General features: G+C 39.9%; 1 protein-coding gene across 8 annotated transcripts in view; it reads left to right on the plus strand.

Annotated features, from left to right (window-relative positions):
• The first annotated feature begins 1,696 nt into the window (after positions 1-1,696).
• The window catches only part of Syt14 (synaptotagmin 14), a 244,020-nt gene continuing 226,194 nt past the window's right edge, over positions 1,697-19,522 (plus strand). For 2 of the 8 annotated variants that reach the window (XM_063236811.1, XM_063236813.1), the window contains exons 1-3: positions 1,722-1,840; positions 10,698-10,847; positions 18,253-18,300. In XM_063236811.1, the coding sequence (XP_063092881.1) occupies positions 10,796-10,847; positions 18,253-18,300 (100 nt within the window). In that variant the 5' untranslated portion in view covers positions 1,722-1,840; positions 10,698-10,795. Of the gene's footprint in view, positions 1,841-10,697; positions 10,848-18,252; positions 18,301-19,522 lie in introns of those variants that run through there. The other 6 variants (XM_063236812.1, XM_063236816.1, XM_063236817.1 and 3 more) reach the window with 6 other exon arrangements.

The following is a 19,522-nucleotide window of genomic DNA, read 5'->3' on the forward strand; positions in this document are numbered from 1 at the left end:
TAGGTAAGACCCCAGGGCTAGTAGGAAATACATTACTTCGTTCAGAAAGGCTCTGCCTTTGTGGTTGCTTTGTAAGAGTCCCAGCACCTGTTAGCATCATTGCAGTGGCAACTAAATTTCAGCATGAATTTGGTGGGTACAAACTACATGTAAGTAATGGTAGCTGCTAAGCAAACACAGAAGCAGAGTGCAATACTGGGGTAATCTGTATGGCATTTTCCAACATTGGCCTGGGAAATTTTTCAGCTGCTACTTGGAAGGCATAATTTCATTTTGTTTGCTGTTGGGGAGAATTATGTGTTTCAATCTACTGCTGACTTAGCTTGGTCGGCTGACATTCCCAGGTTGACAAATTGAAAGGGCAAGTTCAACACACACACACATAGCTAAGCACATTCTCATGATACTAACCTGGGTTATGGAAGTTTGCATGATGTGGGTTAGTACAAAATTGCGTGACTGGTAATGAAACAATGTTTTTGACTTTCAACATGAAATTGCTGAACAACTGGATTACTCAGAGCCAGACAGAAACCACAAATTGAGAATTGTGGTTTCAAGTTCAAACAATGTCTTGGAGTTAAGAGTGTTTTAGGCCAGATTGAGTAGGGGAAAGGACATGAATTAAACGTTTTACCTGAGTCCTGCAGATGTCGATAGTGAAAATATATACATGTGAAGTTTTCCTAGACTACATCATGGGCATATTTATTTACTTAGTAAAACAGTGTTTGGAATAACAACTGATGCTTGTAGCCAGCTTTTAGCACAATTTCTAGCTCAGCAGAGATTCACTGAACTAATAAAAATGGTAAAGAATGAATGTCTATTAATCAAAAACTGTGACTGAGGTGCAGGTTACATAAAAGCAATGAAAGAGTTTCTGCTCCAGATTATAGCTCAGCTCACTTACATAAGTGTGAAAGCTGTCCTGCGGCCCTAGGAGTTAGCCTGTTCTCCACAGGGGAGCGTTGCAAGCCACTGCTCCTCAGGGCAACGGAAGTAAGTTAAGAGTTGGGTAAACTGTCAAGGGGCTGAAGCTCCTCATGTAAGAATCAAGTGGTCACAGTTGCTGTGTCCAGGGTTGGGCCTGTAACTGCAATATTCATGGGTTTCAAAAATGTAAAAGAGCTGCATGTGTCCTGTTTCTCAGGCGTTTGTGACAATGCCCGGCTGAGCTGTCCTTTTGTGTGGCCTTAGAAGTGTGCTGACAGTGTGGACTAATGCAGTTCACACCTCCGAGGGGGATGGGATGGCCAGCTTGGGGTAAGATCAGTCTGTGGGACCTGAGCGAGAAGCACGTGAGTGGAGGGGGAGGGGATGCGGGGGCAGAGGGGGCGAGAGGGAAGAAGGGGTTGGGGACAGGGAGGAGAGGGAGAGAGGAAGGAGGGGTAAGTGAGGTTAGGGAGGGAGCAGAAAGGATGGGAGGAGGGGGAAGAGAGCAGGAGAGGGGGAGGGGAGAGGGATGGGGGAGGAGAAGCACTGTTCTGGACACCTCTGGCGGCGCCTCGCTCTTGGGCAGTAGTCTCCACCCCGCGGGATCCCACTAGTCAGGCAAAACGAAAGCCAACCGGACCCTGCCGCGGCGGCCACGCCCGCAGAGGAGCGCTGTCCGCGGTGCTGACCGAGGCCCCGCGCGGTTCCGGGCGTGGCGTGTCGGGGCGTGGCGGGCGCGGCGTCACGTGCGGCGGCGGCGGCGGGGGCGCGGGCGAGGGCGCGGGCGCGGGCCAGGGCGCGGGCCAGGGTTCTACCGCTTCCGCCGCGCGCCCCTCCCGGCCCGGCCCGGCCCGCATCCCCGGCGCTCGGCGCGGCCCCGGCGGGCGCATCATGGCGATCGAAGGTAAGCGGAGGCCGGGGGCGGTGCGGGAACGCCCGGCGGGCCCGGCGCGGCTCCTTTCCGGGCCAGGCGGGCCGGGCCGCGGGGTCCCGGCGCTCGGGGCAGCGGGAGCGGCGAGAGCCCCGCGCTCTGGGCCTTGCGCGGCCGGCGTCCTTGGCCCGGGCGGGCGGCGCTGTCGGGCCCGGAGCGCGGCCCCGGGGACCCGGGGGACCGGGCGAGCGAGGCCCGAGGCGTCTGCGTCCGCGTCCCGCTGCCGGCCGGCGCGCGCCCCCGGGTCGGACCGGGGCTTCCGGCGAGGCCCGTCCCTGCTCCGGTGTCTGAGCGGACCCCGACTCCGCCCGCCTGGCGAAGGCTAGGCGAGCCGGCGCCGCGGCCAGCGCGGACTGAGGAGCCCTCGGGCGCCGACCCCTGGGCGGCTCTCAGCTCCGGCTGTGCGAGCACCCTGTGAAGTGTTGAGCTCTGGGGTAAGTTAGGGGTACGAACGCGTAGATTCCAAAAACGTGGAACAGACGCGTCTGAGTTTCACCTCGCTTGTCTGGGATCCCTGAAGAGGACGGCACTTCACAGCGCCTGTCCCCTCCTCAGATCACGAGGGTAGTTTGTAAAGTGTTCCCGTGGCTTCATTCTTCAGTGCAGATGTGCAGACAGGGCGTGCTCCTGAGGAAAACTTTGCAACGTCTCCCGGCGAGGGGCCAGCTCGTCCCGGGGCGCCTGCACCCCGGAGTGCTCCTCCGTTGGCTTAGCTGTTCGCGTTTACCTCGTTGAGGAGAGTGTGTGCCTGTTAGGACAGAACACACATTTAGACCCTTTAATCTTTGCTATTTCCGCTTTTGTTTTTCCTTCTCTATACTTTGTACAGAAGCATAAAAATCAAGAAACTAAATTCAGTGATGTATGTTGTGTACCCTATTTTCCCAGCCAATTTGTGGTGGGTTTTCTTGGGAAAACCAGAATGTGAGGAGAATTGGCCGTGTTTACATACAATCCTACATCTAGTAGTTTACTAAAATTTCCAGTTTTTCTTAGTTTGTCCATTGTTTCTTCTAGCAGTTGCATGTTATTGAGTCCTTTTCCAGGTCAACTGATGGCATTTTACTGTACCCACTACTTGTATGTTTAAAAAAGATTTAAAAAAATCCTTATAGAAATCTGTGAAATTAGTTTATTTATTGTTGGTGTTAGGGATGAAGTTAGGGCTTGTGCGTGGTAAGTGCTCAACCTCTGCTGAGCTACACCCTTGGCTGCGTCAGTGGGCTGTTTAGTTCAGATTGGCCTTGAACTCAGTAGGCAGTGTAGGCTGGCCTCAAACGCCAGGAGATCCTTTTGTCTCAGCCTTCTGGGTGTGTGCCACCATGCCCATCATAAATATTTTTATATGTAAGCATTGGATTAAGATTCCATGATGTAAAGACCAAGTGTTATGTCTTCTAGTGTGGACAGGAAACTGAGGTTAGTACATTTCAAGTAAAAATGACAAATCAAGTGGGTCTGACTGTACTTACCACTTATTAAAGCAATTGTCTTATGCACATTGTCCCCAAGGCGTAAGTTAGGCTAGATACAGTACTAGGAACATCTTTGGATTTTAGGGACATTTGCAAACATCTTATCCAATGTTGTTCTCAACAAAGTCCTTCTGATACATCTAGTTCAGTGGTGGTGAACCTATGATACACCTGTAATTTGTTTTTCTTTTAAAAACAAAAGATGTTAATGTATGAGTTGTTTTTTCCAAACTAAAACCTCAGTATTCAGGTTTGATTGTAGAATTGGCACTTGGTGATAAATAAGTGGGTTTGGGGTTGCAGTTTGAGCACTGGTCCTGAAAGGTTCACCATCAGTGACATTCATCTATTAATTCCATAGACATGTGTATACACTAGCTGCACATAGCTTTTTCTGTACCAGACTTTGTGGATCATAAAGGTGAAAAAATGCATTCTTTTCCTCAAAGAGTTAACATTTTAGTGAGGAGGGACAGATAATTTTAAACATTCAGGTATAATACTGTGGTTCTTTAGTTCATATACTCATCAGTAATTGATTCCAGGGGGCTTAGTGTGTACCAGAAACAATGAGTAGCAAACAAATTGTTTTGGCTGGAAAGGGTAAGAAGTCATCAGGTAGTCAACATAATAAGTTCTACCAAGTATCAAACAGAGGGGTAAGATTTTTGCATCAAAATTTGTTGTGTATCAAATGTGATGAGTTTCAAAGCAGTCAGGTACTAAGGTAAGATTCAACAGTGTGAACATCAAGTGATGGATCATTCTTCCTTCTTAAAAAAGTCAGTGATGAGTTCAGACTGGTTTGAGGCCATAATTTTTATATCCTTAAGGTCTTCATTTTTGGTCTGAAGTCTATCATTGAGCAAGTTCTGTGTATGCAACATTCATTCTACTATTTGCCAACAACCGTAAAGTACATTTCAGGAATAATGTCCAGTTTCCTCTTCAGGGGGATGTGTAGTTGTGTGTTTTAAAATTTGGACTATAGAGGTAGGCCTTTCCATTCCAGTTATGTTATTCAGCAGCATCCATTAAACTGGTTCTACTACCCTTTGCCTTGTACACAATCCTGTTAACGTAGTTTAATATTGAAATCACCTTTTTGGGACTTCATGTTTGCCCACATTTGCAGTCAGTTTGCAGTCAGCCTAAATCACCGTCAAATCTTTGTTACTTGAAATACTCTCAAGTCATGTATCATAAGCCTTTGCATAACAAACCAGTGTTTTGAATTGAAGAACAGGTTATTTTTACTGTTAAACATACTTTTATGAGCTATGTCTTAACATCTTAGCCCTTGAGTCTGGAATTTTAAGTACTTTTTAAGTTCTTAAAAGTTTCCTTTTCTGTTAAACTCCTTATTTTACAACATTAAATTATACTGTGATTTGAGGAACTATTTTCAAGAAGATAGTGTGTAATCTACTAGCAGGTGATTTCTTACTGTTATGTTTTTTTGTTTTGTTTTGTTTTGTTTTTTTTGTAGTTCTGTATTGCGTGTACCCTTACGCCGCTTTGGTTTGTTTTGTGTTTTTCTCTTTTTCCTCTTAAATAAAAAAAAAACATTAAATTATTCTACTATGTATCCATTTTCTCCTTTAAACTAATCAGTTACTTTTATTTTAAAAAATTTGTATTAATACACATTTACAGTACATAACGATTGCATTAATTGTAGGGAATTGGTGCATGGACATAACACATCTCAATTCTTTTTTTTCCCTTTATCCTCCCCTCTTTTTTTCCAGCATTAGATTAATTTATCTAATACTTATAAAGTTAACAGATTAACAACCAGAATAATAGTCCAAAACATATAAAACACATAAGACAGTTATACTAAATCAAGGTATGCTTTTAGATACATTGTCCATGCTGGATAACAATAAGTTTTTCTCTCCTTTTTTACTTTATCATTTATTTCGTACTTTACTTATATATTGAGTTTTTCATTTAAAAGGAAATATGCAATATTTAAGATGTGTGTTGTGTATGATTTACTTCACTTAACATTTATGGTCTCAAGATACATCCATTTCTTACAAACCACTCAAGTTTTTCCTTTTTTTTAATGACAGCAGTACTCCATTACCACATTTTCTTTATCCATTCATCTTTTGTTGGATGTGTAGGCTGTTTCCCAGATTTAGCTATTATGAACTGTGCTGCTAAATCATGGATATGCATGTATCACTGTAATGTGGTATTGTTAACTCTTTTGGGAAGATACCTAAAAGAGGAATAGCTGGGTCAAATGGAATTTCTAGTTTTATGTTTTTGAGGAATCTCCATACTGATTTCCATAGTGGTTGTATTAGTCTACACTCCCACCAGCAAGGGTTCCTTTTTCCTTAGAATCCCACTACCATTGGTTATTGGTTGATTTCTTTGTGATAGCCATTCTTTATGGAGTGAGAGAGAATCTCAGTGTTGTTTTGATTTGCATTTCTTGAAGAATCAGTGATGTTGCAGTTTTTTTGTATGTTTGTTGGCTGTTTTTACTTCATCTCAGAAGTGTCTTTTCATTTTAGATGCCCATTTTTGGACTGGGTCTTTAAATTTGGGGATCCTAATTTTTTGAGTTCTTTGTATATGCTGCATGTTAACATTTTGACTAAGGAATAGTTGGCAATATTTTCCCCCATTCTGTGAATTGTCTCTGCATTCTCTTGGTGGGTTCCTTTACTGTGCAAAAGTTTTTAATATGACTAGAATCCAGTTGTTGATTCTTGGTATTATTTCTTTTGTAACCAGGGCTGTGTTCAGAAAGTCTTTGCTTAGACCTATGTCTTCAAATGTTTTGTCTTTCAGTAGCTTTTGTTTCTGATCTGATATTTAAATCTTTGGTCCATTTTGATTTTAGTTCAATGTGTAGTGAGAGATGTGAGTCTAGGTTTAACCATTAGCATGCAGAGAGTCAATTTTCCAAGCATCATTTATTAAAGAGGTATTTTTCCTTCAGCAAATGTGTTTGGCTCCTTTGTCAAGTATAAAGTGACTGTGCCTGGAGTTGTTTCTGCACCCTCTGTTCTATTCCATTGATCCTTGAATCTGTTTTGTTGTTGTTGTTAATACTGTACCATGCTGTTTTTTTCCATGATAGCTTTGTAGTACAGCATGAGGTGTGGGATTGTGATGGCCCCTCCTTGGCCTTGTTGCCCAGAATTGGTTTTGCTATTCTAGGCCTTTTCTGGTTCCATATAAATTTTAGGATTGAATTCTCTAGTTCTGTAGGAATTCCATTGGTGTTTTGATTGAGATTGTGTTAAATCTATTCAACAGTTTTGGAAATGGGGCCATTTTGATTACATTGGATCTGCCTATACAGGAACAGGGGATATCTTCCCATTTTCTGATGTCCTATTCATTCTCCTTTTTCAGAGTACTATAGTTTTTGTGGAGAGGTCTTTTACTTCTTGGTTGGGGTAATTTGTAAGTGTTTCACTTTTCTTGATGCTACTGTGAGATGTACTTGTCTGGTGAGAGCAGGTTGGAAATCCACATCCTAGCTGGCCTGTGGAAACATCCCTGCTGACCAGTGTTATTTGCTCTTCTGGTCCTGGCCTCTGTCAGCCTGGCATCGTTGACTACATACATTTGAAGTTTTGTTCTAAGCACAGAAGTGCTCTTCCCTTCACCTACCTGATCTGACGTTCTTTGTATTTCTGTTCTTACTCTTTCTGCCATGTTTGGCTTCCCTGATGTCATTGCCCGCTGCATATGTGCTGCACACTTTTGTAGCCACGTATTTGTGAACTGTTTTCCCCGTCCAATGGTAAAGCTAGAGTATAACTCCTTACTCATTTTGTGCCTCTTAGATTTCTTTTTTTACAGCCCCTGCAACTCGCGCTCCTCGAACTTTGTCCTGGAATTCTGGATGCTCTTTTCATGGACCAGATCTATTGCCCAGATGCATGTTTGTAACATGAAATTTTTGTGACTTATGTTTCCAAATAGTGGCTTGATATCTTAACTTGGATGTCCTACAGTAATTTAAAATGATTATCTCAGGATATTTAGAATGTTGTAAATTAAGTTGTCATCACAGCCACTAAGTTTGACCTCTGAACTCACCCATTTGACTTGATAGCTGTATCCTGCTTCTGGGCATTTTCCCAGAAGAATTGAAAAAAAATCATACCACAGTGATTTATGTGCCCCCATGTTTATAGCAGCACAATTTGTAATAGCCAGGTCTTAGAAACAACCCAAATGCCATCAACTGAGGAATGGATAAAAATGATATGGTATTTTTATACAGTGGAGTACTACTCAGCTATAAAGAAGGATTGCATTGAGGCTTTTATAGGTAAATGAATGAAACCTAAGACCATTACTCATAAGTGAAATAAATTAGACTCCTGTGTAAATACTGTGTTGTCTCTCTAGTGTGAGAAACTTAAAGAGTAAATAAGATCCCAAATCTACAATAGATGTTGTTAAAGAGTAAGAAGCTGCTCAAAGAGCAGCTAGGATAGTGGAAAGGAGAAAAGAAGGAATGGAAAAGGAAAAAGATATAAATTTGTTTATATATACATAAAACAGCTAAGGTGATTGTACTACTAATTCTGTTAGTTCTTGGAAAAGAACAGATAATATATGATTAGATCAATTTTCATGTCTCTATCTGGTAATCTAAGCAACTCTTGAATATAATATACAATATTATAAACATTGTTAAATTCTTATCTTGTTTTGAAAGTATATATTTTATTATTTTGTTTTTTGTTGTTGTAGTTGTTGAGTGTCTTTTGTTTTTTCTCTAAAAATTAAAAAGTAAAAAATTTAAATATATAAAACAAAAAAAAAGAGAAAAGTCAATATAATTAAGTAACGATTAATAAAAGAAAGTCCTGTGTTGTTTTGGAAAAAAAATAAATTCACCCATGTCATGCAAATTTGCTAGCTGAGTGGCATTTTAAGTAACTAGAAATTCAAGTTAGTATCAACCCTGTGTTATTATTCAGTTGGCTCAGTCTATGTCTACAGCTAATTTATGTTTCATAGTGCTTACACTTTAGTAACCGCTTATCTCATTAATAGACTTATATTAGTTTCCTGACACCTTAGTTGGTCTTATCTCCGGGTTTAAGTTTCCTTCCAATTTATTTTCCAAGCTAGTGCTAATTATATTTTTAAAATGTAAACCTAAAGTTGTTTTTTTTTTTTTTTTGTCTTTTTCGTTTTTTATCGGTACCAGGGATCAAACTCACGACCACCTGCTTGCAAGGCAGGTGCTTATGCCGCTGAGCTAAATCCCCAGCCCAAACCTAAAGTTTTAAAACCTTCAGGATAAAGCTGATTCTTACTGATCTCACTTGTGCCCTTCCTCATGTAGTCTGCGTTTGTCTCTGTGGTCCGTAAGTAACAGCAGACTGTGCAGCGTAATGTGCCAAAATAAAAAATAGGCATCTTTATTGTTAACTTGCTGTGTTTACTTTTAGTGCTTAATCTTTTGAATAACATTTTAAAAACTGTAAGAGAAGTTTAAATAGGATTTCTGAATGTAGGTATGTACTTTTGTGCTTACTTTTTGTTCATAGCACCGCAGATAGTTTGGCTCATGCTATCATACATATATTTTAAAGCTGTTATTAGAGTTCTGAGGTGCTCTTTATGGCTTTTTGGCCTTAAGATTTTTAAGGCAGACTTTGGACTTTCAGGAGCCACCTGAAATACTGCATTTTAAAAACTCAATAGAAGTGCATTATATGATGAGTTCTGAGGGAGACCCTCTTAGCCCTCACCTGCTGTCCGTCACAGCTATGCATATAGGAGTGACATGAGCAACTGTCACACCTGCCCACTGTCTGTGGGGAGAGAGGCAATTGGTGGGGGAATTACAGTTTAATCAACACTATGAAAACTGATACTTTGACTTATGGTAGAGGTAAGATTTCTAATGGTTTATAGAAGCTTATATAACTAGGTAGCATTGTTCCGAGACCTCTGAAGATACTTTTAAGTAATTTGGTTCCTTTTCTCACTTAACCAGTTTAGAAGCAGGTAGCAAATACTGCTGTCTTTCGTGTTTGTTGTTTAAGGCAGTGATAGACTGCAGCCGTAGGGGAAGCAGAGATAAATATATTGCCTTAATTGACAAAACTTGTTGAATAATGCCATTTTCATTAATAAATTAGATTATGTTTATATGTATGAATTTTCTCCTTATATTATTGGATTATTAATTTGGCTCTATACCTACCCTTGCCTCACCCCTTTCTCAGCCATTTAGAGCCCCAATTCGAAAGCTCCTAACTATGGATAATGTAAGACTGAACAAACTACTGTTAATAAAACATTGTAAGCCTTGGGGTTAAGTGATTATTTACATATTTGCTATGTGTATGTAATACTGTTTTAATTAAAGCCTAACAAATTGGATTCTTTCTTTCTTTTTTTTTTTTTTTGAGACAGAATCTCAGTACTTAGTTCAGGCTGGCCTTCAACTCACCGTATAGCTCACGCTGGCCTTAGACTCACAGCTATCCTTTTGCCTCGGCTTCCCAAGTGCTGGGATTACAGGCGTGTACTACCTTGTCCAGTTGGAACCTTTGATTCACCATTTCTTAAAAGGAAGTAGTAACAACACAGCAAGCTGTTAGTAGAAATTTACTTACAAGTTTATTTCTGACAACTATACATATATGAAGAATAATTTTTTATTTTTCCATTTTTAGAAGTATGTTAGCATTGATATTCTAAGTAGTATTTTGAGTCATCATGAAGTAGTTGTTAAAGAAATATTAAATATCTTCAGGGTCCTGAACCTATAAATGCAGTACGCATGTTTGTGGTTTAAAAAAATTGATCTGGTATAGTAGTCAAAACAAAAAGCTTTTTGCTTTATTCTGCTTTTATTTATTGTTAACTAGAAATTCACTGAAGTAGAACTTTCCTTGAGCCCATACTTACTCAGGGTTTATTGTGTTATATTAATGAGCTTATAACAGTCAAACACAAAGTTAAACTGAATTAAAAAGTGGCGTAGTGGTTTAGAAAAATGGATTAATTCATGAACAACACATTAAATTTTGTAAACTGAAGTTCTTACCTCTTAAGAAAAAATTACTGAACAAATGCACAGGACATTTGTGGGTCAGACAAGACTGCATTGTGCCTACTTTGCATGTTATGGGTTATCTTGAGAAGAGCTGTTGTGCAGAGGATGCTTGATAATTCTGTGCACTGCTACGCGGGCTGCCAGAGCACACCCTGCGCAGGAGGGGAATGGCACAGACGAACTCAGGAAAGTGTGGAAAGGGCTACTAAAAGGTAAAGGGTTTCATTTTGGGAAGATAACCTCCAGAGTATTGGAGCCCTGAAGATTTATTTTATTTTTTGCTTTATAGAAATCATTGTAAAAGAGTGGAAGTTAAGGAGTATGAGAAGATTAGCATTTGTTCAGGAATGTTTACACAGGAGAATGTTTGAAATTCAGCAATAACTGATGCTGCAGAAGAGGAGAAAACTTATAGAGGAGTCTTCCCTGTTTCCTGATGGTAAACTTTGTTTTTTTGTTGAATTTTATACCCTTCTTTCGAGGAGAACATAGTAATTATGTGTTGTGTTGTGAGCCATGAGCCAGTCATCACGTTGCCATTACCTCAGTCAGGTACAGCACTTGCTTTCTCCTCTCCTGACTATAGGGCATCTCCTCTGCCAACAGACCTTTTTCCCTGTCCTTGGTTTCAGAGTCTGACCATGCTGTGTGGCACCTGCGCCAGCTGCTATGACCCTTCTCCCCCACTACTACACAAGAGAAAAGCTGTTTTCTATCCTGGGGCTTTTATTACTACTTTGTTAATGACTTCTTATTGGTTTTTACTGTACCAATTCAGTAACAGGCATAAGGTTTAACAAAGACAGTTGCTGTGTGATGCTGATTTTAGAATTGAAGGTCTGGCTCAGTTCAGAAACCGTGATCTTTTCCCACAACACTGGATTTTAAATTAGGGACCCAAATTGGTATTAGTCTATGAGTGAATGATTAAATTAGGAACTAACCTAAAACATGTCTAGAAGTTAGTGGTCCGAATGGATTAGACTGGCTTGGGAGTTGGCAGCAACAGTAAGGAAAACAGTTTATCCTTACTGTGCATCTGTGTGAGACTCAGCTGTAGCAGTGCGAGCCAGATGCTAGCTTCAGTGCTATGACTACTTAGTGGGGCTGCTTTAGATAGGTGAATTTTAATACATTTCTAAAGTAGCCTTTTAGTGTTGGATCAAGAAGAAATAAGTAGAACCTGTAAGTTGTGGTGATTTAGGATAAAGTAAGCCCAGATCTAGAAAGTGGATTTTGGGAAGGACCCTTGAACATAAAGGTTTTTAAAAAAAATTTTTTTTTGTCTTTTTCCTTTTTATTGGTAACCAGGGATCAAACTCACGACTGCTTGCTTGCAAGGCAGGTGCTTATGCGGCTGAGCTAAATCCCCAGCCCTGAACATAAAGGTTTGATTCTATTTGTTTTAAAATAAGGAAATTTTTATTTCAAGCAGCTTCGCAGGTATGTATGACACAGTAATGGCTGATTGTAACAGTTTCATTTCAAAGCTGTACTGTCATAAATTTTAAAATGTTCATCAATAATCAGTCTACTGAAAATTAGATTATTTGGCAATGTGCTAGTGTTGATGTTTATTTGAGGCATCACTATTTAAATAGTAGACATTAAATTTTCCTAATAGAAATGAGACTAACCTGACAAGTTTTTACTGAGGTACTACCGGATAAAGTTAATATCCTAATTTTGCTTTAAAAACGTATCATTATGGCTGGGAATTTGCTCAGTAACATATTACCTGTCTGGCAAGCACGAGGTTGTGAGTTTGGTTTCCACTACCAAAAAAGAAAAAGTTGGTCCTAAAAACATATCCATTAGGTTGTTATGAGGCATTGTGGCTTTCACCAACTATATATTACTTACCTATGAGTCTTCACTCATCATCTGTTATTGGCTTGTCAGTCATCTTATCTGATCCCAGCCAGTTAAACTTAGCAAGTGCCTTTCAGCTCTTCAGTTCAGGGCAATATTTTCTTTTAAATATGTACACATAGGAACAGTGAAAACTATTTTACCCAAACCCACCTTGACTGCATCAACTCTTCCTCCTGTAGACAGAGATCCTATGTTCATGGGAAAGCGTTTGTAACTTTGCTGCTTCTTTGTCTCCTTGCTTACCCCTGAATCTGTCTGCAGAAGTGGGAACTTTCCACTTCTAAGGGCATCTCATGTAATGTTCCCGTTGTGCCAGGTACCTTCCTGCCATAATACCAGCTTGACACAGTGTCGAATTGGTTTTTGTTCAAACTCTAGTAAGGTTCTTGGACTAGAATATGGTAGATTGTTGTGTTCTGCAAAAAGAGTTTTGCAATTTCTTTCATTTCTTTTTCCTTCTTTGGTACTAGGAATTGAACTCAGGACCTTGTGCTTCCCAGGGAGGCCCTGTGCTGCCCCAACCCCTTGCAAAAACAGTTTTGGAAAAGATTGGTTTGCCTTGAATTTCCCATCACTGTCTTTGGAAATATACCAAGTCTGACTTTTATGTCCTGGTTTACCTTTAGTACTTAAAATACTGCCACTGACTATAATTCCTTTAAGGCAATGAACTTCATAGCCAGGTTTGTTGACATCAGAAGATCTTGTTATCATTTATACGTAGATGTTCCCTGAATACTTCCTATGCTTATAGGTGGGGCTTCTGAGAGGTGATTTGAGCATGGAGTACGATACTCTTTATAGCTAAGTGTGTTACTGGGTGGTAAAGTCTGGTTGGAGGAGGTGGTCTCTCTGGGCGTGGCCTGGGAGGGCCCATTTCCCTCCCCTGCCCCTTGATCCCTGCTTTTCACTACCATGCCATGAGCTCTTTCTCCTCTGCAATGCCCCTCTGCCATGCAGATCTAGTACCTTGCCTTGGAGCCAGCTAATTGTGGACTGAAACCTCTGCAGTCTGAGCCAAAATAAACCTTTCCTTTCTAGAGCTACGTGTGTTGGGTGTTGTGTATCAGGAACGAGAAAGGTAACTGAGATGGAACTAATGACTGTAAGTTTGGGTTCTGAAGTAGTTTCTTGTTGGTACTAGAGTTTTCTTCATACAGACAGCTTTGCAGTTGTATTTCAGCTGGGCAGAAATTGGAATAGCAGACGCTCCTTCAGCTATTGTTCAAATGCAAGGACCTGTTTATACTGTTGTATAGCTTGAATTTCTTTTATAGAATGGGTTTTATTTTGCAGAATCAAAATATGTTCAGCTTTATAATTTCTGTGGCAGCCAGGCGTTCAGAAGGCAGAGGCTGAGGACAAGATTTTCTACCCATTATCAAGAGAAAAGCTGCACCCCACAAGCTGCGCCACTTAGCATAGGAACTGTGGCCAGGACAGCCACGAAGGGAATGTGTGACTGGACTGGGGTTTCCTTTAGTCCCTGGGTTATCTTTGGAAACACACTGGGTATTCTCCTTCCACAGACCTAGCCATCAGAGTTGTGAGTCTTGGGATTAGCATAACCAAACTTGATGGGTGTGCTCCTTTTTGGCGCATTTTTAAACCTGACAGTGTGAACAGCAGAAAAAACTTTGATCCCTGTGGATTTCCTGTGAGTAACATGACCAGTTTTACCAATAGGAATTGTGGCTTGTTTGCTGATAACTTTGTGTGAAAATGGCATAAACTTATAACATCAAAAGACAGACTTCTAACTTTCACACAGTGTAGGAGACTTGGAAGTCAAAAGTCCCGAAATCCAGGGGAAATAGCACCAAAGAGATCATGCATAATCCTTTTTCAGATTTTTACCAAGTGCAAGGATTAGATGTTTGACATATGCTCCCTTCCAGACCAAGTGGGGAGATCTTAAGAAAGGTGTGGCTGCCCCAATGCCATGCACCCTGTCTTGCCTGGAGAACTTGATTCCGTTTTGTATACCTGGATGCATTTTGATAGGATTGGAATGTCAGCATATATTTTCCTCTGTAAACATGGAGACAAATTCATATTTTATAGTGTCCCCCTCCCTTTAGAACAATTCCAGTGGCCAGGATGTACATTATGTGTACATTTTTATATTCATGCACAAACCCACATACACACAATCATAGCACATGTATGTGTGTGTATCCACATGTACTTCTTACTGTATTTATGTCCCTTGTGGAGGACTGCCAGTTTCTGTCATGCTTCTGTGTGAGTTTGCCTGGGAAGAAAAGATGGTCACTTAGACGAAGCTCGTCATTTTCTGTTTCTCATTTCCATGCTGCTGAGTTGGCTATTCCAAGAGCAGAGCTAATACTATCTACAAGTATAGCTTTTGCAAAATTCATTTTATTTAAATTATTTTAAGGATTAGAAAATAAGTTCATGATTTTCTTTTTGTTATGAATATAAAGAAACATCAAATTTTATTTCCTTAACTATGTTAATCATAATGTTTCAATTTTTCCCAGCACCCCTGGACTCTGTTCATATTTAAAGTCTCAGTTTGCTTATCTTACTGTAAAACAATGAGCTAGACAACTTTATGTCTTGAGTTCTAGTCTCTTCTTATGTTACTTACTGTTTTTTAGGAGTACCTTGATAAATTTGATAATTATCAATTAACCAGAATGTGAGATATAGCAATTATTTGACTAGCTTTTTATTTATGAGATTCTTTTCATGTAATGGAGATAAAGTGAATAATTGTAAAGGGAGTTAGCATTCATTGTCGTTCCACAGTTTTTATCATTAAAACCAAGTTTTATAAAATTATGCTTTTTTTTTTGTGGTACTGGGGATCAAACTCAACCTTGCGCTTGCCAGATAGGCACTTATACCACTGAGCTAAATCCCCAGCCCATTATGCTGTTATATGCTGTTATATTTATGATTAGATATATATAGTAAAACCTAACATATATATATATATATATATATATGGTATATATGTAACATATATACATGTATATATATATAACATATACATGTATATATGTATATATACATACATATGTGTGTGTGTATATATGTGATTTTTGTTTTTGTTTTTGCTTTTATTGTTTTGTTTTTTGGGACAGGGTCTTGCTTTATAGTTCAGACTTGCCTTGAGCTCACTTTGTACCCAGGCTGTCCTTGAACTCACAGTGATCTTTCTGTCTTAGCCTTCCGAGTGCTGGGATTACAAGAATGCACCCAGCTTCCTGTTTATATTAAATGTGTGGGAGAGTTTAGTTTTCTAACCTGTCCCCTTAACCACTTGTTCGTGACTACATGAAAGTCTATAGTTTTAATTACAGACCTAATAAAGCTCAGCCTGGTTACATGAATAAAGTACATAACTCAAACTAAGTTACAAGTGTTTACTTTTAAAAAATATTCCTTAATGACTAAAAAGAAGAAATTACAAGTGTGAACTTTTAGAAAATATGCCTTAATGACTAAAAAAAAAAGTATTTCTAAGAAACCTATGAAAACCATGTGGGCCTCTCTATGTTATATTATTGTCACTATTTGATTCTTCTAATGTCTTGAACATGGTTTCTTCTTGTGGTTTGGTAAATACCCACTAATCTGGTGGTGCTTCATCAATTTTCAGGATAGATCATGTGTAGATGTATCTTACTCCAGCCCTTGGTGATCTGTGATCAAGTGATCTCTGGTTGCTCATTGGTAATATTCCAGTTAATAGAGCATTTTATACTGAGGTTTTGCAGAGTGAAAATTCTTCTGTAATTGTGGCTGTGTATCAAGTGTTTTTTCTTGCTGAGTCTAACTTACAGCTAAGAAGTGATTAGTCTGTATTGCTGATAAAGAAGCAATAGTTTTATTACAACCAAATTAGAATGTTGCTCTAACCTACTTTAGTGAAGCAATACTGTTTTCTGGTTTTTTAGCTTGCTTTCCATATGATCTATTTTTTTAAACTGCATATCATGCTTTTTATTTCTCGTGTAATTGCAGTAAGATACTTCTTTTTCTTATAACTGAGCTGTTCATAAGCTTCTGTGAAGAACTAAAATGATTAAATTACTTAATTTGTATTGCAAGCATAATGGTAGGGTCATACATGTACAGAATACTACAAAATACATTAAAGTAGTGACATGTTTTTGAGTGAAATAAACACGTTTATATAGTAAATCTGATTAAAATTACTCTTAATAGATTGGAGTAATCAGTATATCTTAATGGGATATATGTGCCCCCCCCTCCTCCGGTATTGGTGATTGAACCCAGGTTCTTCACATTGAGCTGCATCCCCCCCCACCCCCCGCCCTTTTGGACCAGGGATTGAACTCATGACCTCACGCTTACCAGGCAGGTACTTATGCTGCTGAGCTAATCCCTGGCCCTCCACCTCCTTTTTAAAAAATTTTAATTCTGGGACAGTCTCTGAGTTGCTCAGGCTGGGCAAGAAATTTGGATTCTTCTGCCAGCCTCCCAGGAGTGTATACATTGTGGAATATAATGTTAAGTCAAGCCAGTTAGCCCATCTGCCACCTCATCTACTATTGTTTGTGTATGTGTGCATGTGGTGAGAACATTTAAAATCTTGCTTAGCGGTTTTCAAAAATACAATATAGTGTTACTAATAGTAGTCATCGTTTTGTGCAGTAGACCTCTAAAACTAATTTCTTCTCCAATATGGTGGCACATGCCTGTAATCCCAGCACTCAGAAGCTGAGGCAGGAGAATTGCTGTGAATTTGAGGTTCTGTATTATGTAGTGAATTCAAGACCAATCTGAACTTGGCAAAACCCTGTCTCAAACAAACAAACAAACAAACAAACAAAAAAAAACCACAATGCAACACTAATTCCTCTTTTGATTGAGCCATATCTCCCCTTTCTGTCCCACTGCTCTGATGAGAATTTTCCTGGTGTCTTGTTTATGAGTTAACTTTTTGAGATTCCACACATAAGTGAGATTGCATAATGTTGGTCTTTCTGTGCCTGGTTTATTTCACTCAGCATAATTTTTCCATATCGCAGTTCAGATGTTTCTGAATTGAAGTTCATGTATGTGTGAATATCTGTAGGTTGTGAGTATATGTGTATATGTTTAGAGACAGTGGAATTCTACAGAGCAATGAAAAGGGATAAATTACAACAGTAAATAAGAAAATGGACTAATCTTGCAGACACTGAAAAAAATCAAGGCTCAAAAATGCCCACTTAATGATTCTATGTACTTAAATTTTATAAACAGACAAAGCTGCATTGTGAGTGCTCAGGAGATGGTTGCCTCTGGGTGACGGGCACCTGAGAGGACTCCCAGGGCACGCCATGGTTTGCAGTAACTCAGGTGTGAGCTTTGTGGCTAGTGGTTGTGTTGAACTTTATAGATTGGTATGCTTTTCTGTATTAGTGTTTTCCTGCCAAACAGATTTTAAAAACAAAACATTAAAACAGGCTCTGTCCAAAAAAGATAACAGAGTAATAAAAATAATTTCGGTTAGATTTTTCTTACGTATTAGTAAGAGGAGGTGACGGGTAGTAAGAAGGGGCTCTCACTCATTCCGTGTCTGCCCTGTGAGTCTGATGCTGCACCGTGTTAACTAGTGCTCCCATGTGACTTTCATTCCTAACTTGTGTATTTGTTGCGGCTCAGATATAAAAGTGAGGCCTTGCTGGAAAATCTCCTTCTAGGTGGTGGGAAATAGTGATGTGCTCTCAGCCCCGAGAAGCTTCTCATTCAGAATAACCCACTGAGATGAAACATCTTCATCCCAGAACTCCATAAAGCTTTAATTTTGGGGTTACTCAGGAAAATTCTTCAGCATCGTGCTATCATACTCACTTGATTAAGTTTAAAGAGAACTAGGAAGTCCCCCCCTAAGGTCATTCATAGGTGCTAGTTTAAAATGTTTCTTTGTAATGGTCAAACTCTGGCTATTTTCTGTGCTTTTAACTTCTGGTGACTTTCTTTAACAGGTGGAGAGAGAACATGTGGAGTACATGAGCTCATCTGTATTAGAAAAGGTAAGTCACGGTGCTCTGTGGATATCTGAATACTAACCTCTGTGTGATGCATCATAAATCTTAGTGAGATGGCAGATAATTTGGATTTATAGGGCATAAAGTTTAATAAATATGTATTTGTTGTATACTTTATAGAGTTAAGTGTACCTAAAGTACGTACTGTTTTTCTCAAGTGGCTCTTGGGAGTTGTCACTTTCTGTTTAGTTAGCTGGCCTGATAAAGCCTGGTTGCTTGTGTTTTAGTTTTTAACCATGATTAAGAGGCAAAGAATGGAAGGTTTGATTTTTGTTCCCTTTCAGACTCTGGCATCTGAGTGCATGCTGATCTCCCATTGACTTCTGTTCTGTTATTGTACCTCATCAGAGAGATGTGAGGAGGGTTGAAATTCAGATCAGGAGTATAAGGGCTGGTGATTTAGCTCAGCGGCATAAGCGCCTGCTTGGCTGGCAAGTGCGAGGTCATGAGTTCGATCCCCGGTACCGGACACAAAAAAACAAAAACAAAACAAAACCAGATCGGGAGCCTATCCAAAGACCACAGCACCCTATGACACCAATAGCTGTCTATGCTTCCTTAGAAGGAGCCACCTGCCATCTGGGGAGTTCAGCAAGATGGCCTCAGGAAAGGTAATTCAGTTATTAGGTAGGAGGCAAGGAATCAAGTGTAAGAATCAAGAGAACCTTGGGTTCCCACAGCTCTTTAGAAGTGGTCACAAATCTGTGGAATGGTGTGAAGAAAGGGATGGGTCTTGGGGGCAGGTCAATGGAAACAGGCCTCATAATTTACTGTCTATCTCTCTAAACCTGGAGTACCTTCTTTCTCTTGTGTCTCTCTTGCATACTCACCTGGCCTTCCTGAGTCTGGCCAGCCAGCAACTTCCCACCTTTGTGTCTCCCCTCAGGAGCTTTGGAGCAGTGAGTGTGGGTGGCATGCAGGGAAAGTCAGGTTTTTCTGTCTGTGTCTTCGATAGCTTGAAAAACCTAACACGGAATGGACCGGTTTGGTCTTGGCTGACTTCATTTTTCTAATCTTTCCCTCCTACATGATTTTATCTAGTTTTGCTGTTTTAAATGTCCCAGGAATTTATAAATCAAGCTCTGGCTGTCTTTAAGCTCTTGTTCTTTTGACAAAATACTCCCCTGATGTTCTGTCTGGTATTCACTGGAATAACAGCTTCACATATCTAAAGTGCAAGGCTTGGCTTTTCTCACATCAGCCTCTG

The sequence above is a fragment of the Cavia porcellus genome, unplaced genomic scaffold (genome assembly GCF_034190915.1).
Source record: "Cavia porcellus strain 051 isolate PalLab524CR breed Dunkin Hartley unplaced genomic scaffold, mCavPor4.1 scaffold_26, whole genome shotgun sequence".
NCBI lineage: Eukaryota > Metazoa > Chordata > Mammalia > Rodentia > Caviidae > Cavia > Cavia porcellus.